The 25292-nt window shown below is 39.6% G+C and overlaps 1 protein-coding gene across 8 annotated transcripts in view; it reads right to left on the bottom strand.

Moving 5' to 3' along the window:
- Positions 1-24256, bottom strand: part of FLCN (folliculin) — a 52549-nt gene extending 28293 nt beyond the window's left edge. For 2 of the 8 annotated variants that reach the window (XM_078152986.1, XM_078152980.1), the window contains exons 1-8: positions 24095-24201; positions 14508-14659; positions 10003-10126; positions 8590-8863; positions 7235-7381; positions 5904-6125; positions 1970-2130; positions 1625-1716 (exon numbers count right to left, since the gene is read on the bottom strand). In XM_078152986.1, the coding sequence (XP_078009112.1) occupies positions 1625-1716; positions 1970-2130; positions 5904-6125; positions 7235-7381; positions 8590-8838 (871 nt within the window). In that variant the 5' untranslated portion in view covers positions 8839-8863; positions 10003-10126; positions 14508-14659; positions 24095-24201. Of the gene's footprint in view, positions 1-1624; positions 1717-1969; positions 2131-5903; positions 6126-7234; positions 7382-8589; positions 8864-9953; positions 10127-12111; positions 12228-14507; positions 14660-23462; positions 23562-23988; positions 24048-24094 lie in introns of those variants that run through there. The other 6 variants (XM_078152984.1, XM_078152981.1, XM_078152985.1 and 3 more) reach the window with 6 other exon arrangements.
- Positions 24257-25292: the final 1036 nt, after the last annotated feature.

Genomic DNA, 25292 nt, shown 5'->3' with positions numbered 1-25292 from the left:
TACCAAAGGAAGGTCAGAATACATGGTATTGAGGCACACGTGTAGGCAACAGTGTGGCAAAGCGATCACCCACAACTACTTCTACTAAATCCTTTCTCCCTTCCTGGAGACCCTAGATGTGGCATCTGTGCTGGACAGGTCACTCAGCTGCTAGGCTGGGCTGGCTTCTGGGGATTGGTTTATATCAGTCTGTTCTTCCCTGACAGAAGCATGATGACAGATGCGGAAAGGGTGCTGACTAGGTTAAGGATTATAGTTATCCAAGATTAATTCATAAGGTTTTTACCTTATCAGGGTTCTTTTTTCTTTCTGTCCTGTGGATTCAGCTTTGATTGTTCTTTATCTGGAGCATATTTCACCTTTTTGTTTTGTCAAGGAAGAGTGTTCTGAGAGTAAATGGGGAATGGAGAAAATGTCTAGGGGCAGCTAGATAGCGCAGTGGATACAGCACTGGCCCTGAAGTCAGAAGGACTTGACTTCAAATGTGACCTCAGACCAAACCCTTCACACTTACTAGCTTTGTGACCCTGGCAAGTCACTTAACCCCAACTGCCTAAAAAAGAAAAAAAAAAGAAAACTCTAGTCCACCAACTTGTTGGCCATGTGACATGGGAGACGCGCTTTAAGCATATTTAACTTTGAACCTATTATATCAAAAGATGGCCAACGGAGAATGGTCCAAAAGCTATAACAGACCACTTATACAAAGGATTTTAAGACTCTCTCAGGAAGTTTGGGGTGTTGGCCGCTGTAAACAGTGGACTCAAATTAAGCAGACTAAAAGATTGAACTGTGATGATAAACCCAATAACTCTTAATTTCTTGCTTTTTTTTTTAAAAAAAGTCTCTATTATGAACTTGACAAATATTTCCATATACAAAGAGAAAAAGACTGTGAAATTTTGACTTTCATGTGTAGCTTTTTAAAAAGTATATAACAAATTCAATATGTTGGTTTCAAAGATGTTCTGCTTGTCTGTGTCTCCCTCTGAACTTCCTTCAGTTTTCTTCTGTGTATTTTTTAAAAAGTTTCTTTGATACTGTTTTCTTTTTGGTTGCATCTTTACCAGTGGCTCCTCTATCCCTTCCTAATACTGTATTTCTAACTTCATTTATTCCATCAAGTTCTCCACCAGAGGCTCTTAAACTTTTCTCCCTTCCACTCAGTTTTACTCCACCTGAATTCAACCACATCTGAGTCATTTACTTCTGACATCATCTACTCCACCAAGAATCAAATAATCACCAATAGAAGACTTGACTAAGTTTCTAACACATTAAACATTTAGGTTTAAATTTCAAACCTTTAGCTCCCTATTCAGCAGAGAGTAGGAGACCTACCTACAAAAGTTAAGTGCTTAGCCAAAAGAAACAGGGAAAGAAGATGAAGAGTTCCTTTTACTTGATACTTTCCATAAGAGTAGCAAAAGACTCCCAACTCCAGCTAGAGAAAACATTTCTTTATGCAAGCTCCAAAGAAGTACAAGTAGAAACTTGTTTAAGAAGGGTAAGATTTAAGTATACAACACAGTAAGATTCTCAGTGTCACAGTAAGATGGTTCCAAAGTTCACCCTAGAAAGAGACCTTTCCTAAATTTAGCTAACAACGCAAAGGCTCACTTACCAGCAAGTTTTTCCATCTGAACCAATGTATCCTCTGTGGGTGCTCCCTCTAGGAGTTTCTCAGTCAGTCTACTGCCACAAGCTTTCAGGAGCCTATAGAAAAGGAAAAAGACTAATTCCCACCAATTAATCCCACTTAGCTTGTGTTTTTATACTTCTCAATTTAACAAGTGTTACAGAACTCAGCCAGTGTCAAATAAGCAATGAGTCACCCATTTGAGAGTCACCACATTCCTTAATATATCATCGAAACCAAATTTCATGATGGATACTGACGTAATACAAATACCAGTAGGCTCATTACTTTAATGGGAGCAGTAAGGCCTTTTCATCAAAGGATCATTACCAAGCAAAGGAGGTATGCAAACAAGCCCACAAATTTTCATCACTTGTCAATGATGTGAGAGAACGGGCTGCATTGCCATTCCGCTGGTGTAAGAATGGAGTAAAAGCTGTGTTCATCCGTTGGGCACGTTGTGGACAGCCATACTGTTCTGCCTCAAATACCTAAGGATACAAAAATACTGTTTACCAAACTAAAAAAAAAAACAAAACCAAAACCAGCTCTGGCCCAGTTCAAATCTCATTTATTCTACTAAGCCTCCTCTGATTGATTTTGTCTAGGGTTTTATCTCCCTCTTTGAACACCTATTATACTTATATAATTGATACCATACAGCTCAGCATTTATTTGTCCTCTGTTTTTTTCTGATGCGTATTATTTTGCATCCTTGATCCCATCCCATCCTGTCTTCTCCAACAGATTGTATCTAATCCTCCCCACTTTCTCTCTAATCTTCAATGTCTCCTTATCTACTGGTTCCTTCCCTGTAGCCAACAAACATGCACAAGTCTCTTTCATCCTTAAAAACAAAAACAAAAAAAGCTTCACCAAGAAATGCAAATCAAAACAATCTTGGGGCTTCCCCCCAGCAAACTGACAGAGAGGGCAAAATATAAGAAGAGTTAATATTAGAGAAGCCATGGAAAGGCAGACACTACTGCATTGTTGGAGTTGTGAATTGGTCCAACCACTGTGGAAAGCAATTCTAAATTTGGCAAAGAAAGTGAAGAAAATGTCCATAGCCTTTGACTCAAGAGATTTCATTGCTAGGCATATATTAAAAGAGGTCAATGACAAAAATAAAAGCCCCATACACACCAAACTATTTGTTACAGCAGTCTTTTTTAAGGTAGCAAAGAACTAAAAATAAGGTAGATGCCCTTCAACTGAGAAATGACTGGAATATTACTGTGCTGTAATAAATGATGAAGATAAGTACAGAAAATCATAGAAAGATTTATATGAACTGCAGCAGAGTAGATTAAGCAGAACTGGGAATACAATATACATATGGATTACAACAATGTAAAGGGAAAGAACAAGGCACCTAGTTGGTGCACAGAGTGCCAAGCCTGGAGTCAGGAAGACTCATCTTCCTGAATCAAACCTGGCCTTAGACACTTCCTAGCTATGTGGCCCTGGGCAAGTCACTTAACCATGTTGGCCTCAATTCTTCATCTGTAAAATGAGCTGGAGGAGGAAATGGCGAACCACTCCAGTATCTCTGCCAAGAAAATCCCAAGTGGGGTCACAAAGTGTCAGACATGCCTGAAAAATGACTGAATAATATGAAAACAGCAAGAAAAGAACCAAAACCAATCACTGTAAAATTATAATGAAAAAAAAATAAAAAGGGCACAGCAGAGAACAAAAGAAAACTTAGAAAGGAGCACAAAAAAGCAGGGAAGCTTTGAAAATGATAAGCAGTATTTATTACATAGTTTTAAGAAAAGTAAACGGTGCAATGGAAATTCATGGTTTTATACTGAATCCTCTCTTAATGTTATGCTTTATGTGTGGAAATGTTCTTTTTTTGGTCTTTTTGTATTGAAGTGCAAAATGAATAAAAAATCTTTAAAAATTATAATGAACATGCTTGGCCCCAAAGGAGAGAAATGAGAACACCCCTTTGCACTTCTTTGCAGAGGTGGTGGTCCGTGAGAAATAATGCATACGACAAACTTTTTCAGCATGTACGTTAGCATTGCAGAACTTTTTCTTTCTTCCTCTTCTTTTATTCTTTATCATAATGGACATGGGATGGGACTGGAGGAAGACTACAGTGGAAAATATAAGTGATATAAGAGCAAAAGATAGCAATAAATGTAAAAAGCAAACAAAAAACCCCAAAACCTCCACTAGCTCCTACTATTTCCAGCGCTGTCATCCTATAACTCTTTTCCTCTTCCAGCTTCTTGCTAAAAAAACTATCTACATGCAATGCCTTTCCTTCTCTATACCCTCTGCAGTCTGGCTTCTAATGTCAACATTCAACTCAAACAGCTCACTCCAAGTTACCAACTCATTTCTGAATTGTCAAATCTCATGGCTTTTTTCAATCATCCTTCTTTACCCCTCTGGAACCTTTGATACTGTTGACCACCTTCTCCTCCTAGATACTCTCTTTTCTGGATTTTCATAGTGACTTCCTCCAGCTTTTCCTCCTGTCTATCTGACTGTTTTCTCAGCCACCTTGGCAAAATCATCATCCTTGTCATACCCACTAACTGTAGGTTTCCTTAAGGCTGTCCTGGGTGCTCTCCTCTTTCCTCTCTATATTCTTACTTGGTGACCTCATCAGTTTCCATGGGTTCAGTGATCATGTCCATGGCAATGACTGCCAGATGTGTATAGCAGCTCTAGTCTCTCTCTTGAGCCCTACTCCTACATCACCAGCTGCTTATCGTGTATTTGGCTGTCCCAAAAGCATCTCAAACTCAACATGTCCAAAACAGAACTCATTACTTTTTCCCCAAATTCCACCTCTCTTCTAAATTTCCCTACTTCTGTTGAGGTTAACACCATCTCTCAGTCACCAAGGTTCTCAACTGTGGTATCTTCTTCACTCTCCTTCATTCCACATACCTACTCAGTTGCCAAATCTTGTTTCTGTCTCCACAATATCTCTTGCATACACATCCTTTCCACTCACACAGCTAATTAGCTAATTCTAATTCACCTCTTGCTTAGACAGCTGTAAAAATGTCCTATTTGATATTCCTGCCTCATGTCCTTCCCTACTCTAATCCATGTTCCCACAAAGCTGCAAAAGTGATTTTCCTAAAGTTCTAGTCTGACCATGTTTTCTTGTTGTTGAGTTGTTTCAGTCATACCTGACTCTTTGTGACCCCATTTGGAATTTTCTTGGCAGAGATACTGGAGTGGTTTGCCACTTCCTTCTCCAACTCACTTTACAGATGAGAAAACTGAGGCAAACTGGGTTAAGTGACTTGGCCACGGTCACACAGCTAGCAACTGTCTGAGGCTGGATTTGAACCAGGAAGATGAGTCTTCCTGATTCCGAACCCAGCACTCTTAACCACTGTGCCACCTAGCTGTGCCTGACCGTGTTACTTCAACTCAATAAACTCCAACAGCTCCCTATCACCTTTACAATCAATATGAACTCCTTCACTTGGCACTGAAAGTTCTTCACAACTTTGCTCCTTCCTAGATTTTCAGCTTTATTATATATTTACTCCCTACCACACATTCTACTATTCATTCAATCTAGCCTTTTTGCTATTCCTAATACATGACACTCCATCTCTTGGCCGTACTTTGCACTGCCCTCCCCCATGCATGAAATGTACACCCTCTTCACTTCCACTGCTCAAAGCCCTGGTTTCTTTTAAGACTCAGTTCAAATGCCCGTTTTTACACAGGGTCTTACTGGTTCCCCAAGCTGTCAGTGCCTCCAACCAAGGCCATCAGGTATTCTATATATACTTTTCCATGTGCATGCCATGTCCCTTGATATGATGGAAGCTCCCAGAGGAGAGGGAAGGTTTCACTTTCAGTTTTGTATCCTCATAAGCTAGTACTATACCTGACACAGAAGGTGTTTTAACAAATGTTTACAGGCTAGTTAACTGAATACTCTTCCGCTAAAACAGTTGTTATATTGAAACATTTGACAGATTTAGAAGCCAAAGGAAAAAAAGGTAATGAGAAATGTTACTTAGTTTCCCCAAAAGTAACAGAAACTTAATACAAGTTACTTTAAAGTTCTATGTATAATAAAAACAACCTCTAAAGCTACCTAAGAAAGGAGCACTTTTTAATGTCTCTCATACATCATCATTAGCATTAGTGTTTTGACTTAAGCACACAATAAGGCATCTCCATACCCTACCTCCCTTAGGTTTTGGCCATGCAGTATGTAACAGATCATTTCCCAGACCCAACAGCATGCATCGTCATCTCTCTAACCCACCTTCAGTGCTTTGCCCTGAAGTTCATCAATGATCCCTCGAATCTTCTCCAGCAGGAAGGGCCAGGAGTTGATGAGATAAATCCGGTCCATCATGATAGCAATGATGCTATACCAGCGCTGGAAACCCCGGGCCAGACTGTCTTTGATGAAAAAAGTGTGGCTGAACACAAAACCATGTTGCTCATCTCCAAAGAAAATGGGGCCTTCACGACCAGGACAGACCTGATAGAGACCACAACTATGTCTGAGTCAATTAATCTTCTTGCTTTAGAAATATATAAAATGTATTAGTAATATATTGAAAAAGAAATGACAGCCTTTGACATTTGTATAAGCTGACTAAACTAAGTCCATGGGCAGGAATGAAGGGAAAAACAAATAAAAAACAAATTCATTTGGGTAGATGACTAGGCTGAAGACCATTCTAGCAATCCTTCACATTTTCTTTATAAGCAATACATAGGTTTTCCAATTTTTAACTCCAATGACCACTAAGCTAGTTAATTATTTTTCCCCGCCTGAGCCACTGGTTATCTGTATACAAAGTGCAGTTTACGCACAATCTATGCAGAATTTAGAAAGTGAGAAATCTCAGCTTTCTAGAACTTTCAGAAATTGGGAGTAAAGCAAAATAAGACTGACAGGCAGCCAAGAGAGATGCCAGAAAATTCACATACTTTATTCTTAAGAAAGCCTCTCAGGGTTTTACTCAAAGCCTATTTATTTTTACTTTACACACAGTTCTAAACAAACTTATGAATGTACTTCTTCATCCCACAACAGATTAGAAACAATCAGAAAGGCAAGGGGAAGATAAGAAAAGAGAGTAAATCAGCTACTACAAGTGGCACACTAACAGTTGAAAAGAAGAGAGAAGCAAAACTAATATTAAAAAACCCAACATACACAAGATCTCAAAAATGCAAGCGCCTACATTCAGAGTAGGGGCAAAAATCCCCACCCTTCAATAGCACCTGAAAGCAACAAAGTACTAAAATTAATACTTGTAATTATCACTTTGAGTCATTAAGAAGTTACATTTTGTTCTGTATTCTTTAAGAAATCTTTCTTGGATACTTAAGAGTGACAAATATTAACAATCTGAAAATCTAAATTCTCCAGAATGACTTATTCCCACACAGTCAAGATTATTACTGTACTCTTCGCTCCCTTGTAACTCAAAAATCTATGCTTATAAGTTTACTTTTTCTTCCTCCAACCTACAAATACAACAGGATTTAGCAATGACTGATGTAAAAAAGATGCCTCATTACTTGGAGTAGAAATGAAATTCCTCAACAGGTTTTCCTTTTCGGTCAAAGTAATCTTACCTCACAACTCAGGCTTCGAACACAGGCTTGGCGAACAATACTGAAGAGCTGTGGATGATTTGGGTGCTGATGACTAACATATTTTATTGAGGTTTCTTTGTCATGGCTGATGTACCCAGGATGTCCGGCTGCAAGTGATCGACAGCCCTAACCCAGACAAGGCAAAGAGAAGGTAGAATTGATCAAAAAGCAAGAATAAAGCCATTTCCCCCACATACAAGTCACAATAACTCATTCAAATTTTCCACATAAATAACCTCTCATCTAGAGGATCCTTTTATTTGTGCACTTCAAAATTCACAAATGCTTTATTTATATGACTGTGTTTCATGAATGGGAAAACAAGGGAGACACCAAGGACTCAGGAACCTCACTAAGGTCACAAAACAAATTAATGATGGAATGAAGAATCTCTCAATTCCCCAGTCAGACCACCATGTGTTTGGTATTAATATGAATAATTATTAAGTATCTGGTGTCGTCTGAATCTTAGATTAGTGATTCCCAAGTTATGTGGCCTCTGTAAATTTAAGCCTGGTATGAAGGAACTGGTAGTGGAATGTGAGGAAAAAACTATAGATCTGGAAATTCTTGATCTTCATACATTACATAGTAGTGGCCATGAGCCAAGTCCAACATATATATATATATGATCAGTGAGGCTTAGGAGGTAAGAAGCAGGCCTGTTTGTTGTTCATTAGTTTATTTCCAAACAAAGTTCTTTTAGAATCCAACAACAAACAAGAGGGCCTCTAGCCAAGGAGAATAAGGAAAAAACAAAACAAAACACAAAGTCAAGGACAGATAAGAAGGGAAGGCCTGGGAGACAACTGAAACAAAATAAAACAGGAAATAACTGGAATACAAAAACTGTGGGTTAACAATTATTTGTTGGGGAAGAGGTAAAGAAGAAGCAACATAAAAGCAAAATAACAAGGGAGCAAAAAGAAAGACATAAAATTTGTCAATAAATATTGACCATAGAGATAAATCTTCAAAAAGTTTATAAGTCTGTTTCTAATAACAAATGGTAAACTACTAAAATGGAAAGTTAACATCAATCGTGATCACTTTTTATTACTTGATGGGGGCAGATCTTGAGATGCATCTGTGTCAAAAGGAAATATTAATAAAAGTTTAAACTATTTCAGAAATAGTTAACTGACAAGCCATCAAGAATAATTTTGTCTATATAGTGCAGAATGATCTTATGTATCACTATAATTTCTAAGTCTGTAACTCACCATAAATTCTAGTTTACTGTTCAAATAACAGAAATGAAATAGGGTATGATCTAAAAGAATGCTACATACATGCAGAATGTAGAACTTTTTTAAGAACCCAGGGACACCCACCTCACACATGTCTGATTTCTTTGGCCCTGGGCTGCTGGATTCAGCACTGGCCCCTTCTGCTGGGCTATGAGAGCGAATTCTACTGCTCATTTGGATGCCACCTTCCTCCTCTTCAGCCTGTTCTCCCTGCCCAGGGCTATCTCCATTTCCAGCCCCCTGGGGAAGAGGAGAGTGTAGAACTTCTGTACAGAAGAGGGTTCGAGGGCCATGGAGTTCACAGAAATGACAAAGAGCAACAATAGCATTCATGGTTCTACTCAAACTGGCAACTGTCCTGCAACAAAAAAGGAAAGGGAAAAAATGCACCATCAGATTACCAGTATTCATTATATTTTCTAAGTACTTAACTAATACAAATAGCTGACATTTATAGAGTGCTCTATTGAAGTTTGCAAAGTACTCTACATACACTATGTCACTTGAGCCTTAAAATAAACTCTGTCCCCCAAGTACTCTTTGCTTTAGGTCAGTCCTGGGGTTTCTTCAATGCAGGGAGCTGCTGGTGAGAAACTTCCGTCAATGCATCTTCTCTGAAAATTAAGAGTCTCAAAAAGGTGCCTAGGGAACTGAGATAATAAGGGACTTGCCCAGGTCACACAGCCACTCTGTGTCAGAGGTGGCTCTAGAATCCATAGAATCCAGGGCTTCCTGACTCCTGGGTCCACTCTACCCGCTACATGGTATTCTTTGTAAGCCATAAAACATCACATAAATATGAGTCAAAACTATGAACAAGACCTGTATCCTGATCTCCAAGAGCTTAAGCTCCAGTGAGGGAGATAAATTATATACACATATAATGGCTTCTAAATGCAAGCTGGACTTTTTATTCTTCCAACAAACATTTACTCAACCCCTGTTATAGGCAGCATGCTGTGAGACACAAAGATCAGAAAGGCAGAGGCCTTGCCCTCTAGGAGCTTACCGTCTCGTAAATTCCTTGAGGTAAGGTCTTGAACATGAACAGGCTACAGACCAGCAGAGATGAATGGGGCAAACAATCCTGGTGGAGTGAATGGCGAGGGCAAAGATACAGTATCAAGGAAGCAGTCTGGGGAGCAGGTTAGGACGGCAGCAGTAGTAAAAAGAGATGGGACTAACACAAGAAGAAGAATCGACAGGGTTCAGCAGAAGCCTTTATGACTGAGACACCATTAGAAGAAACAGTGATGTCAGCAGGAGAAGCCAGGGTGTGGAGAGGAGGAGCTTGACCTCATCTTACCGATGAGGAGGCAGGGTGGGATGGAATCAAACATGAACACAGGTAGGAGAATTCACTTAGGAGAAGAGAGATTCCATTTCCTCTCAGACTGAAGGGGAAGACAAGAGAAAAAGGGAAGGTCCACTCTAGAATGAAATCTGACCAGTTTCTCCTGGAGTCTTTCTCCTGCTCAGTAAGGTATCAACACCAACCTCTCTCATCACCAGAACGGGACTTCTGGCTCCACATAGGCCGGAGTGCACAAATTCAGTTCATTTCCAAATCATCCTGCATTGGCAAATGCACATGCTATTTAGTGGTAAGATGCTCCACATTCTAAGAGACAAATTAAAAAAAAAACCAGTATTAATTCCCAAAGTAAGAATTTCAAAGCATAAAGACAAGCAAATTGTTTCTAGATGGCTACAGATGAAAATGCACAGAGGGAGATTCATAATAATGGGTAGGATGAGGCTGGCACCTACATGCACCTGACTTACCACATTTGTTAGCATGCAGAAAGTGGTTAATGAGTTAGGCACAGGGGTGGGGAACCTTCAGCCTCAAGGCCACATGTGGCCCTCTAGGTCCTCAAGGGCAGCCCTTTGACTGAATCCAGACTTCACAGAACAAATCACCTTAAAAAAAGGATTTGTTATGTAAAACTTGGACTCAGTCAAAGGGCCGCACCCAAGGACCTAGAAGGCCACATGTGGCCTCCAGGCCACCCCTGGGGCTTATAAGCAAACAATTCCTGAATGGTTCTTCTTTTTCTCTGTTAGCTATAAAAGAGAAGCAAAGGAATACTCTTCTTTCTGCCTCCTCTTCCCTGAAATGCAAGTGCTGCTTGCATACCATTTATTTACAATGCTCTGTGAACCACCACCTGAAGAATGAAGGTCACCATCACTACACAAAAAGGGGATTAAACAGACTGCACCTCCAAAACTATGACTAAAATGCAACACAAAACCATAAACTGTTCCAAAGGGGAGGCTGGCCACTGGCAGCATCTTCAAAACTATTTCCCAGCTCCAAAGTCAAAATTGAAATTAGCCCACCCTAAAGTTTAAGACAAGTACTTCTAACCAATAATATTAGCTAAAAGCTAAAATGTATATAGCATCTTAAGGTTTGCAAAGCACTCTGCTGATATAATCACATTTGATACTCACAGGAACCCTGGGATGTAGGTGCTATTATTATCCCCATTTTACAGATGAAGAAAATGAGACAGAGAGAGATTAAGCAACTTGCCCAGGATCACAACTAATAAGTGTCTGAGACTGGATTTGAACTCAGGTCTTCTGGACCCCAAGCCCAGCCCTCTAGCCACTGCACCATCCATCTGCCTAATTAAGGGTCACTCTATTTAAGGCATGCGCAGTGGTGCCAATAAACCCACAGAAATGTTTTGATCACTAATACTTTTGCCTCTGCCATTTTATATATACACACACACACACACACACACATACACACCCCCCACCTAAATGTTGCAAGACATTATTTACTACAATGTAAATGTGGACAAAACTATTTACTACTGGTAATATGAAGCATGTGTTTTTTTTTCTTTTTTCACTTCTTTATTTCTACTTGAAGTTAAATGGAGAAACAAAATTTTTCTCTTGGCTTTTTCCAAAAGAGAGATTATATCTCCAAAGGTTAGCAAGGTTTGCACATGGCATAGGTAAATGAAATGCATGGCAGATATTTCTAGAATGACAAACTGGATGTCAAAGAACATTTAGTTCAACAAATTCACTGCAAATTCTGATGAATAACTGAAACCCAAAAAAGGGAAGTTAAATAGCATACCCCATATTTCTCCTATGCTTTTCAATGAGCTTTAGTGGACCTGAGAAATCAGAAATCCATTCCCTCGTTGTTCTTGTTCAGCCCTTGGCTATGACAGGCAAATCAAAACACAAATACCTAGAAGCAGTAAGTTTACCTCACTGTTAACTTTATTGGCTGATGAAACATGTAGTCCTTGACAGGCTCTTATTTATAATAACCTATTTATCCATGAAGCATTCCTGGTACCCTTCCCGTGTGTGTGTGTGTGTGTGTGTGTGGTGTGTGTGTGTGTGTGTGTGTGTGTGTGTACATATAAACATACACATATATGCACATGCCCTTTGAGATCTAGAACTGACACTATGTATGAAACACTAATGTAACTGGCAAACCAAAAAAATCTTTTGTTACAACACAAAAGATCCAGGCACCAAACGGTAAAGAGGAAATGGAGGACCTTATGTTTTAATATATTCTACAAAAATTAAGTCCAAGACAGTCAGTAGCAGTTAGGATACCTGCGATTTATTCCTGGTTCTGCTACTAAAATGTATAATCTTGGCTAGGTAATCTTGGGCAAGTCACTTAATCTTCCTTCAGCCTCCTTTAGTTGTTGTTTTTTTTTTTAAAAAATCTGTAAAATGAGAAGTGGAAAGAGTTCATGACCAAATACGAGATAAAAAAGGATCACAGAAAGTAAAATGGACAATTTTGATTACATATAATGGATATAATTTTTACACAAACAAAATCAACGCAGCTAAAATTAGAGAAGCAGGTAAATTGAGGGGGAAGGCTTTGCAGCAATTTTCTCCAATAAAGATCTAATTTCTCAGATATGTAGGGAACTGATCCAAATTTACAAGAAGAGCCATTCTCCAATTTATAAATGGTCAAAGGATGCAAAAAGGCACTTTTCAGAGAAAGAAATCCAAGCTTTCAAGAGGCATATGAAAAAATGCTCTAAATCACTAATAATGAGATAAATGCATTTTAAAACAGCTGAGCTTCCATCTTATACCCAACAGTTTACCAAAGCTGGCCAAAAAGGAAAATGATAAATGTTGGCAGGGCTATGGCAAGATAGGTATATTACTGCACTGTTGGTGAAACTGTGAACTACTCCAGTCATTCTGGAAATCAATATGGAACTATGTCCCCCAAAATCATTAAACTGTACATGCACTTCAACCCAGCAATATTAATATTAGATATAGACTCCAAAGACCTCTCCAGTTCTTAGCTGTGGCAAACAATTGGAAACTATGGGTATGCTCATCAGTTAGGGAATGGATGAACAAGTTATGGTTTATGAATGTGATGGAGTACTATTGTGCTAAAAGAAATGATGGTGATGGTTTCAGAGAAACCTGGGAAGATCTGTATGAACTGATGCAGAGTGAAGTGAGCAGAACCAGGAAAACAATTTTTATAATAACATTACTGCATAGACAAATAACTGTGAAAGACTTTAGAACAATAGTCAACACTATGACCAAGCACAATTCCCGAGATAGAACTGCTGAAACATGAGATAAATGAGAAGACAGTGAGGCAGCACCTAGTTGCCCCTGATGAATTAAAGTTACCTAGCCCAGATGAACTACATCGTTGGGTCCTGGAAGTCACATATGTGGCTGCAGAACTGCTGTAAGTGATATCTGCAAGATCATGGAAGATGACAGAGGAATCACGAGATTGGAGATGGGCCAAGTGTTGTGTTGATTTTCAAAAACAGGGAAGAGATCAGAGTCTGAAAACCACCGACTAGGGAGTGTGACTTCAATTGATAGGAAAATTATTGAACGGACCAACCATCAAAGAGACAGTCGGTGAATATCTAAAAAGGGAAGCAGTGATTACAAAAAGCCAGCCTGGCTTCTTCAAAAACAAACTAACCTCATTTCCTTTTTCGACACTTTTGATTACTAAACTGGTAGATGAGGGGAGAACTATAGACATAGTTTGCTTAGATTTTTTTACAAAGGTTTTGATAAAGTATCTTATGCTATTCTTGGAGAGAAGATGGCGAGTTATGGATTAAACACTAATATAATCTGATGGATTCAGAAATGGCTGGATAACTGGACTCAAAGAACAGTTGTTACAGGTTCAGTGTCAATGCCCTAAGAGGTCTCCAGTAAAGTACCTCAGCAATCTGGGCTTGTTGGCCCTGTGCCGTTTAACATTTTTATCCACTACTTCATTAAAGGCATAGGTGCATCAAATTTGGAAATTTATAGCTAACACAATGAATGACAGAAGTCAGGATCCAAAAGGATCCTGACAAGCTAGGGCTTCAAGCTGGATCTTTCTTTAGGTACCAAAAAAACCAAAACAAATGAACAAAAAAAACCTCCCAACACAATCAACTCTACAAATACAAGAGTAAGGAGATATGGAGAGATTGCAGTTGTTTTCTGCAGACCGCAAGCTCAATATGAGGCAGCAGAGTGACGTGGCAGCCCAAAAAGCTAATGCAATCCTGGAACTCCTTGTGGGCCCATAATTTCTGGGAACAGGGAGGCGATCATCTCATTGCACTCTGCCCTGAACAGACCTCATCTGGAGTAGCGTGTTCAATTCTGGGCACCACAGTTTAAGGAACTGATAACCTGGGGAGGAACATCCAGAGGGCAACCAATATGGTGAAGGGCCTTGAGTCCATGATATATGAGCACTACGTGAAGGAACTGAGTATGTCTAGTCTGGAGAAAAGAACACTCAGGGGTGACGTGATGGCTGGGTCACATATCTGAAGGACTGTCTGGTGGAGGAGGGATTAGACTTGTTCTGTTCGGCTCCACAGGGCAGAACCAGGAACCCAAAGCAGATGCTTCAAAGAAGCCAATTAAGGCTGATGTCAGGAAAAACTTCCTAATAATTCAAGCTATCCAAAAGTTAAAGAGCTTGCCTTGAGAGGAGGAGGACTGCCCCTCCTTGGAGGACTTCAAGCAGAGGCTGAATGACCACTTGTCACATATGTTGTCTCAGAGCTTCCTTCATGTGTGGACTGGACTGGACTGGATGGCAGCAGAGGCCCTTGCGATTCTCAAATTCTCTCTTCTGTAAAAGGAAATCTTAGAATATTAATACCAAAAGGCAAAAAGAAAAAGGCCGATGACAAAGATTAACTTATCTGGCAAAAGTGAGTATAATCTTATAGCAAAAAATCAGAGCTTTAGAATAGAAAATTTTCAAGTATTCATGTTGAGAAAACCAGATACAGGTAGAATTTTTGCAACTCTGAAGCAACAAAAGAAACCTAGAAAGGTGAGGCAATTTGAAGGAAACAAATGACAATCAAGTTCTTATATCCTAATTGGCAGGGGTGGGGTAGGGTGAGGTATAGAGACCACTGTCTTTTCAAAATCCTACTATCTCCAGGAGGCTGGGAGGGAGTAAAGACACTACATGTTTTCTTTGGAGGGGAAAAGGCAATATACTAGAGAAGAAATGAGGAAGGAGAAGCAGTTTTACCTTCTATTAGAAAGTTTTCCCAATCATGCTTAATGCTAGTATCTGTATATATCTTATTGGTATATAGTCATTTTCATGTTGTTTCCCCATTAGATTGTGAGCTCCTCAAGAGCAAGGGCTGTGTCTGAACTTTCTTTACTTCCAAAGCACTTAGCATAATGCCTGGCAAAAGCAGCCACTCAATTAAATGCTGGTTAACTTACTTCACATCACTTAGGTATGTCCAAAAAGAGAATGTAAACATGGAGATGAAGGTGGGAGGCAAGGGCATCTCATGAGCATCACTACTATCTGATCAGGGTAAAGAAAAATCGAACACTCACAGAGTCAGATGTAGAAATGCAGAAAAGTGAACAGGTAAAATGACTTAGGAGAGGGGTTAAGAGGGAGGGCAAAACTGGGGAGGGAACTGTCACAAGCAAAACAAACTTCAGAGAGCCACTCGGGGTGGAGCCAAGCTGGCGGCGCGAAAGCAGTGACTTGCTCGAGCTCTCCCCCAAACCCCTCCAAATACCTATAAAAAATGGCTCTAAACAAATTCTAAAGCAGCAGAACCCACAAAAAGACAGAGTGAAACAAATTTCCAGCCCAAGACAACCTGGATGATTGATCACAAAGGTATATCACGCTGGGCTGGGAGAGGAGTGCAGTTCAGCATGGGTGTGCAGGCCGCAGCAAACCTGGAGCAGGCCTCAGAGGACTGAATCAGGGGCAGCTGTGGCAGTTTCCAGCCTCCTCAATCCACAATGCCAAAGACAACTTAGACGGTCAGTGGGGAAAGTCTGTTTCTGCAGTGCTGAGAGAGGAACGCGGGGTCTCAGCTCCAGCTCCCCAGGAGTGCGGCCCTGGACGGGGAGGGGGACAGCTGCCTCCTGAGCTTCCAGTCCACAGACTGAGGGGGATTGCAGTGGCTGATCATAGAGGGATTGCAGAGATCTCTTTGCTAGTGCTGAGGCAGGAATCTCTTGCTTTGCCCGTGTTTGGATCTGGGTCACAGTTCTGGGAGGCGGTCCTGGGGTGAGGAGGAGGGCTGGCATGGTGGAGCTTGTAGTGGCTGTAGAGATGAAACCCTCCTCACAGTTACAGGACAGAAAGGAGTACTTGTGGTCACTAATAGACCACAGCACAAGCCAGGAAAGGAGTAAACACCTCACCCCTTATCATTACAGGTCCCTAGAAGTATCTCTGAAAACAGCTGTACAAACCCCTGAAGCTTAGGACAGTACATTCTCCACACTGGAAACAGACACTCACCTTAATAAAGAGTTTAAAACTCAAGTAATTGGCCGGGATCACGAGCAAGCAGCACAAAAAGAGTCAGACTATATTATCTTACTTTGATGACAAAGGAAATCAAAATATACAACCAGAAGAAGACAACAAAGTCAAAGCTCCTACATCCAAAGCCTCCAAGAAAAATATGAATCAGTCCCAGGCCTTGGAAAAGCTCAAAAGGGATCTTCAGAAGCAAGTAAGGGGAGTAGAGGAAAAACTGAGAGTAATGCAAGAAAAACACGAAAAACAAGTCAACAGCCTGCTAAAGGAGACCCAAAAAAATACTGAAGAAAATAACACCTTAAAAAATAGCCTAATCCAAATGGCAAAAGAGGTCCAAAGAGCCAGTGAGGAGAGGAATGCCCTAAAAAGCAAAATTGGCCAAATGTAAAAGGAAGTCCAAAAGCTTATTGAAGAAAATACTTCCTTAAAAATTAGAATACAGCAATTGGAAGACAGTGACTTTATGAGAAATCGAGACACTGTAAAACAAATCCAAAAGAATGAAAATAGAAACAATGTGAAATATCTCATGGAAAAAACTGACCTGGAAAATATATCCAGGAGAGAGAATTTAAAAATTATTGGACTATCTGAAAGCCATGATCAAAAAAAGAGCCTAGACATCATCTTTCAAGAAATTATCAAGGAAAACTGCCCTGATATAGTAGAACCAGAGGGCAAAATAGAAATTGAAAGAATCCACCGATCTCCTCCTGAAAGAGATCCCCAAAGGAAAACTCCTAGGAATATTGTAGCCAAGGGAGAAAGGAAGGGAGAAAATTTGAAACCTAAAGTTTTAAAAACATATGTTTAAAAAAAATTTTTTTTTGGTTTTTGTTGTTTTAGGCAATGGGGTTAAGTGACTTGCCTAGGGTCACACAGCTAGTAAGTGTTATGTGTCTGAGGCGGGATTTGAACTCAGGTCCTCCTGAATCCAGGGCCGGTGCTCTATGCACTGCGCCACCTAGCTGCCCCTAAAAAACATATTTTCACATGCTCCTGGGAAATAAGAAATACAGGAATTGGGGTACAGAAGTCTATCCTGCCCTACAGGAAAACAGAAAGGGAAGGGGATAAGAGAAGGGGGGGAGAGGTAGAAGAGAGGGCAGACTAGGGGAAGGGATATTCAGAATGCATACCACCTGGGGTGGGGGTAGGGGTGAGATGGGGTGAGATGGGGTGAAAATTTGGAACTCAAAATCTTGTGGAAGTAAATATTGAAAACTAAAAATAAATTTATATTTAAAAATTTTTTTAAATGTTGACTAAAAGGAAAAACAAAACAAAACAAAAAAAACCCAAACTTCAACCATGTAGCGCTAATCATAAAGTGAGGATTTCTTTACAAAGGAAGGAAGGAAGAACATGGACCAATGATTTGGGTTTGGCCAGAGTGAAGAGAGGAAGGGCAAGAACAGTAGGATCAGACAACTCCAATTACAGGCTTGTGCATAATGCATTCCCTTTCTTTACTCTCATTTCTTTAAAAAAGAAATGAGGGAGTGGTAAAGAGAAGAAAAAAAATTACAACAGGAGCATAATGGAGCAAAAAACACAACTAGCAATCAACCATGAATGTGAATGGGATTAATTCACCCATAACACAGAAAGGTGTAACAGAGTGGAAGACAAAGAAGAACCCCGCAATACTTTGTTACAAGAAAAAAACTTGAAACATAAAGATTCATACAAAGCTAAAACAAGGAACTTCAGGTGAATCCAAAATAACAGGTGTTAACAACTATGATCTCAGACAATGAAGCAGTAAAAATAACAACAGGGACTAGACCTTCAATTTCACTAAGTCCTGAATAAGGAAACACCCTCCTCTCTTGCAGTTTGGCACCTTCTTTCCAACTTAGAGTTGCCTGGAACACTGAGAATTGAAGTGATTTGCCCATCTGTCATGATACTCAATTCTTCTTGGCTCCTACGTATTTGCTATGCCACTCTGCTTCTAACACTAAAAACAGACATGATTAAAAAAAGAAAGCTACATTGTGCTTAAAGACACTAGTGATAATAAAACACTATCAACACTAAATTTAAAAGCACAGAATAGCATAGCACATTACTAAAAAGAAAAGCTAATCAAATCAGGAAGAAATTGCCAGTAAGACAATAATTGATGGGGATCTCAATCAAAACTAGCCAAATCTAAGAAAAAGAAATGAGAAAGAAGTACCTGAATAGAATTTCTGAAAAATTACATACAATAAACCTCTGTTGATTACTGAATTGGAATCATAAAGAGTATACTAATTTCTTAACTCTGCATGGCACTTTTTATAAAAACTGACCATCTGCTAGAGCACAAAAACTTTAGAAGCAAAGTCTTAAAGAAGAGGATCAAAGAATAAGCCACAGGAAAAAATACACAACTTTATCAAATAAAATCACAATAAGAGAAAACATTGATTTTCTTTAAAACTGTGAAGTGACCAATTAAACTATGAACTCTTTTTTTAAAAATAGCTAATAAAATGAGTCATTAGCTAACTTTATTTCTTTTTAAAGAAAAGAACTATTACCAAATTGAAAAAGAACTCACAACAGATGAAGAGGAAGTAAAAGAAATTGTTAGAAACTACTCTGTCCAGTTACATGCTGACAAAACTGATAACCTGTTGAAATGAACAAACACTTAGCAAAAAGAAGATGCCTAGATTAATAAAAAAACAACATATGGAACATTTAAATAATCTGAACTTATAAAAAGAAATTGAACAAGGTAGGAAAGAACTCTTATAGAAAAAAATCCAGGTCCAGGTGGACTTAAAAGCAAATTCCATTCAACATTATAATTAACTCCAATATTACCTAAATTGTTTGTAAAAACAGAGAAAGACGACATCCTATCAAACTCCTATGTGACAAATATGGTGCTGATACCCAAAGCAGGGAGAAAGAAAGCAGAGAAAATTATAGACCAATATCGCTAATGAACAGTAATGAATAAAATATTAGCAAAGAGGCTACAGCAACACATTTTTAAAAAAATCATTCCCTACAACCAGTTTCAATGTCTATAAGGAATGCAGTATTGGTTCAACATTAAGAAAACTATGAACAGAGTAGACAATATTAATTTTTAAAAATAACAATAAAATCCAAATTATTTTTACTTCTTGCAAAAATGAATTGAAATCATAACTTCAGTAAATTAGCAGTACTTAAATCCATAAAAATGGCCAGCCTTTCTGAATATTATTAACAAAGCTAGGAATAATAGAAAAAGAAACTTCAATCAAAACAACTACAGAGGCTCCAAATCACTATGGATTAGAGAAATGCAAATGAAAACAACTCTGAGGTACCACATCACACCTATCAGATTGGCCAACATGACAAAACAGGAAAATGACAGATGTTGGAGAAGATGTGGGAAAATTGGAACACTAATGCATTGTTGGTGGAGTTGTGAAATGATCCAACCATTTTGGACAGCAATTTGGAACTATGCCCAAAGGGCTATAAAAATGTGCATACCCTTTGACCCTGCAATAGCACTTCTAGGGCTATATCTCAGAGAGATCATACAAATGGGAAAAGGACCCACATGTATATATTTATAGCATCTCCTTTTGTGGTGGCAAAGAATTGGAAATTGAGAAAATGCCCATCAACTGGGGAATGTCTGAGCAAGCTGTGGTATATGAATGTAATGGAATACTATTGTGCTATAAGAAATGATGAACAGGCTGACTTCGGAAAGACTTGTACTGTCTGTTGTTGAGTGAAGTGAGCAGAACGTTGTGTGATGACTAATACTGATAGACTTAGCCCTTCTCAGAAATACAAAGATCTAAGACATCTCCAAAGGCCCCATGATGGAAAATACTATCCACATCCAAAGAAAGAACTATGGAGTTTGAATGCAGATGAAACATACTATTTGCTATTTTTTTTTTCTCCTATTGTGTTTTGTTTCCTCTTTCTGGTGGTTCTTCCTATTGGTTCTAATTCTTCCTTACAACATCACTAATGTGAAAATATGTTTAATAGGAATGTATATGTATAGCCTATATCAGATTGCATGCAGTCTTGGGGAGGGAGGTGGGGAGGGAGGGAGAGAAAAATTTAAAACTCAAAAGCTTATGGAAGTGATTGTTGATAATTCAAAATAATTTTAAAAAATAAATTTAAAAAAACAACTACAGAAGGTATAAAACATCTGGGATTCAACCTATGAAGCCACACTCAGGACTTCTATGAATATAACTATATAACATCTTTCATTTTCTTTTTTTTCCTTTTTTTTTTAGGCAATTGGGGTTAAGTGACTTGCCCAGAGTCACACAGCTAATAAGTGTCAAGCGTCTGGTTTGAGGCCGCATTTGAACTCAGGTCCTCCTGACTTCAGGGCAGGTCCTCTATCCACTGCCCCTTATATAACATCTTTCAGCGAAATAAAGGAAGACAACTTTTTAAAAAGATATTAATTGTTCACAATTGGGTCACCAAATTAAACTACAGTTTTAGAACTGTAACAACTAAACTACCAAGGGTTTATTTTATAATAGAACTAGAAAAATAATATAAAAATTCATATAGAAGAACAAAAGATCAAGAATTTCAAGAGAAACACTAAAAAAAAGACATGAAGGGTATAAAGCAGTAATTATGAAAACTGTTTGGTACTCGTTTAAAAAGTTGATCAGTGGAACAGATTAAGTACCTAAGACCCTAGTAGCAACTGAACATAGCAGCACAGTATTTGATAAACCCAAGAGCAACAACTCTTGTGGTAAGTTTGAAAATATAATGGCAAACTGGAAGCAGGCCAGCTAAAATTAGATTTAGACCAACATCTCATACCATATATCACAATAAGCTCCAAATGGATAGGACCTAAATGTAAAAGGCCATATCACAAACAAATTAGAGGAGGACATAACCTTTCACAACTATGGATAGGAAGAGAATTCTTTTTTTTTTTTTACTATTTTCTATGTTTTATTGTATGTTTATTTTGTCAAATATTTTTTTAATTAGATGAATTTTATTTTATTTTTTTATTTTATTTTTTTAATTTTTTTTTCCATATGCTTTTGAGTTGAAAAATTTTTCTCCCTTTTTCTCTCCCCCCACCCTCCCCAAGACAGCACACAATCTGACATAGGCTTTACATTTACATACCCATTAAACATATTTTCACATTAGTGAAGTTGTAAGTAAAAATTAAACCAATAGGAGGAACCATCAGAAAGATGAAACAAAACTCAACTGAAGGTAAAAATAAGTGAGAGCGACTCAACTTAGAAAGAGAATTCTTAAGTAAACAAGAAATAGAGGTGATTAAAATAAAAATGGACAATTTAAGATTTCACAGAACCAAAAATCTTTTGCATAAGCAAAATCAATACAGTAAGAAATAGAAGAGGAATGAGGAAACTCTGGCAAATTTCTCTGATAAAGAACTGATATCCAAGATACGTGTGGAAATGATTAAAATATTTAACAACACAGGACATTTCCTAATAGATCACTGGCTATTGTATATGAAAAGGCAGTTTGAAGAATGAAGAAATGAGACCTAGCAAATCCTATATGAAAAAATGCTCCAAATCACTAATAAGAGAAACATAAAGCAAAACAATTCTGAGGTTCTGACTCACACTCATTAGCTGGCAAAGATTGCAAAGGCCAACAGCAATTGTTGGTGGGTCAAAGAGGATAGGTACACTTATGAACTGTTTTTAGAACTGTAAACTGGTCTAGCCATTTTAGGAAGCAATACAGAAATATAATCAAAAAGTTACTGAACTGTGCATGACCTTTGACATAGCTATATCACTATTTGTCACAGACCCAAAAGAGGTCAAAAACAGAGGGAGAAGTCTAACATGTACAAAAGTCTTTTTAGCAGCACTTTTTGTTAAAGAAAAAAGAAAATGTAAACAAATTGCTTACCAATCAACTGGGGAATGGCTTAACAACTTGTGATTGTATGTATGTAATGGAATATTTATCATGCCATTAGAAATGATGAACATCATTCTGAAATTCAGAGATTTGGGAACCCTTGCATGAGCAAATGTATCATGTAATGAGGAGAACCAGGAAAAGAATTTGAATAAGCCCATACCAAGGAAAACAACACTGAAAGACTTCAGAACTCTGACCAACACAGTGACCAATAATGATTTCAGAGAACTGATGATAATGTTTACTTCCCACCTCCTGGCAGAAACATGATAGATGATGGGCTATAGGGACAAAAAGGTAAAGTACATTTTCAGACACAGTATGTTAATTTGTTTTGCTTGGCATTACACATTTGTGAAAAGGGAGGGCTTCAATTTGTGAAAGTGGGAGGAATCAGTGGGTAGTCATAGAGAGGCAAAAAGAGTAGCAATAAAAAATTTTTAAATACACAGAAGAGTTCAGATGAGGACAGAAATGACAGTTGTTACTATTCTATTAAACTAAAAATACTTTAAAGAAAAACTCCATGAACATGACTAACATGGAAATGTTTGCATGATTGCACACGTATAAACCTATGTTAAATTACCCTCTTAGGGAGAAGAAAAGGAGGAAGAGAGAGAATTTGGAACTCAAAATTTAAAAAAAAAGATGTTAAGAATTGTTTTTACGTGTAATTGGGAAAAATAATAAATTATTCTAATTTTTAAATACATAAAATAAAATCTTAAAAGCTCTCCATAATGCAAACCCCCGGTTTCCTATGTAACCTTTTTTTTTAATATATTGATGTGATTCCATTAAATGATATACGTTCACCATTAAAAAAAAAATTCCCTGAAAGAGAACTGGTTAATCCTTTCCAATGATGTGCCTTAAAAGAAAAGGATGGAGAATCTGCTAAGACTTCACCCCCAACCCTCATAGCAGTAAAAGAAAAGGTGGTGAGGTGAAAGATCTCTGGCTGCAGAAAGGCCATGAATCTGCAATGGAGTAAGGTCATTTGGTTCCCCCACCCAGACACCAAAGTCAGTTCCAGCACGTGTCCTTATCACACGCCCTTCAGATCACCACCTCTTATCTGCTCTCTGTTCCTTCCTCCGCGGTCCCTACCTCCCCAAACTCTCCCTTCAGGCTCTGACTCATCCATCCTCCCTCTAATACCCTTTAATTCAACCCTCACCGATCAATGCCCAGCCTCAGCACCCCACTGCTCAGTTCTCCACTTCGATGCCTCCACAGCACCCCAATCCTGATGCCCTTAGAGAAGCACTTTTTGCTGCGACAAAAGACTGGAAACAAAGTGGGTTCCCAACAGTTAGGGTTCTCAGACCCTAATCCTGCTTCCCCTTAAGACCCTCCACCCCTAACAATCCCCCCCTTATCTCCTTTCGCCCAATGACCCCTTCAGGCCCCTCCCTCGTGGCTCCCCCGTCCGATGACCCTTGCCCTCAGTCGCCTCCATTCCAAGACCCCTCCCCTCCTTCCCACCATCGGATGACCCTTGCCTACCCGGTCGCCCTTCCATCCAATGACCCCTCCCCTTGTCCCCCCCACCCGATGATCCTTGCTCTCGGTCGCCTCCATCCGATGACCCTTGCCCTAGGTTACTCCCGTCCGATGACCCTCCCAAGCCTTCCCCCCCATGCAACGACCTCCCCCCTTAAGCACAATCTCTTGCACACACAGTCAAACACGCCCACCCGAACCTGCACTCCAGCACAGCCCCCAGGTCCGGCCTCCAGGCCTGGCTTGCCAGAGGCCCGGCCCGGCCCCGCCTCGCCCCCCCCATCCTCCCTCCGCCCCCCTGCTCACCAGCTCTCTTCCTCTCTGACAACACAGATCGCCCCCGCCCGCGACCCCAGAACGCTCACCTCCGGCCCCAACAGCAGCTGGGCTGGGGGAGCCCGGGCCAGGAGCGCCTGACACGGGCGAGACGTACCATTCGCCAACCCGCGGGCACGGGGAGAGACGGCTTATCGAGGGAAGGGAAACTGCCGTCAAAAAGGAGTCCCACAATGCAGAGGCACCCAGCCCCCCTTTATGAAAGTTCTAAAACCTAGAGAGTCAAGAGATCTGGGGGAAGCAAATTTCTGTTGTGTCTTCATCGCCTTAGCCCCTGAACCCCCCCCAAAGAAAATGCCAAAATGGTTCAGGCCACCCATTCCTGGCGAAAATAGCAAGAGGAAACCGTTTAGAGTCCGAGGGGAGAATAGCCTTCAAGAAGAAAATAAGAAAGGGGGGGGTGGCCGAAAATTAAAAGTCCGTTCATATATATAGCCCACTTTTAAAAAGACAGGCAAAAGGAAAACGTTTCCAACTGAGACGTGCACTCCCACTTCTTTTACTTGTGGAATTTGACTTGCACTGAATACCAAAGATCCTATTTCCCCAGAGTGGTGAAATGGTACGATCCGAAAGGGAGGCGATGTCGGAGGCGGGGAGGCGGCCGTCATGTGATGCTGCTTAGAGTTTCCACTCTGCCAGCTTCTGTAACTCGTGGCTGGGCGAGGTGAATGGGCTTGTGGGTGTGGGCACAGCTGTTCGGCCTTTCAGCATCCCTTCCCCATGGCTTGAAAGAAAGAGCCTACCTTTGTAGATGTAATCATCATTTTTCAGCCTATGCTGTCAAATCAAAAAGCACTTATATTAAGTGCGCGCTATGTTCCAGGCACTGTGCTACGCGCTGTGCAAATGCTTTTTTAAAAAAAATAAAATGTCAGTTATCCTGGCTTCCCGAGTCACAGAGGTCAAAAAAGGAAGTTCACCACCTGGGGTGGGAATAGTGGGGAGAGAAGGGGCAACCTTCTGTTGAAAAGCCATTTTGCAACATCTCGGGGCTGGTTCACTAGTGCGGCTTTTGCAATTCCAGAGTCCCCATATGCCAAATGAAAGCACGCAGAGTAGGACTCACATTTAGTCAGAATTCAAACCACTTATCCAGAATCATGAAACGAACAATTTGAATAAATACTTGTAGAACTGAGCACTCCCAGGAAGGGCCTGGGGCGGA

This window comes from Phascolarctos cinereus, unplaced genomic scaffold, assembly GCF_003287225.1.
Source record: "Phascolarctos cinereus isolate Bilbo 61053 unplaced genomic scaffold, phaCin_HiC Scaffold_4;HRSCAF=312, whole genome shotgun sequence".
Taxonomy (NCBI): domain Eukaryota; kingdom Metazoa; phylum Chordata; class Mammalia; order Diprotodontia; family Phascolarctidae; genus Phascolarctos; species Phascolarctos cinereus.
The sequence above is the reverse complement of the archived record's forward strand: the minus strand, read 5'-3'. Positions and strand labels throughout refer to the sequence as shown.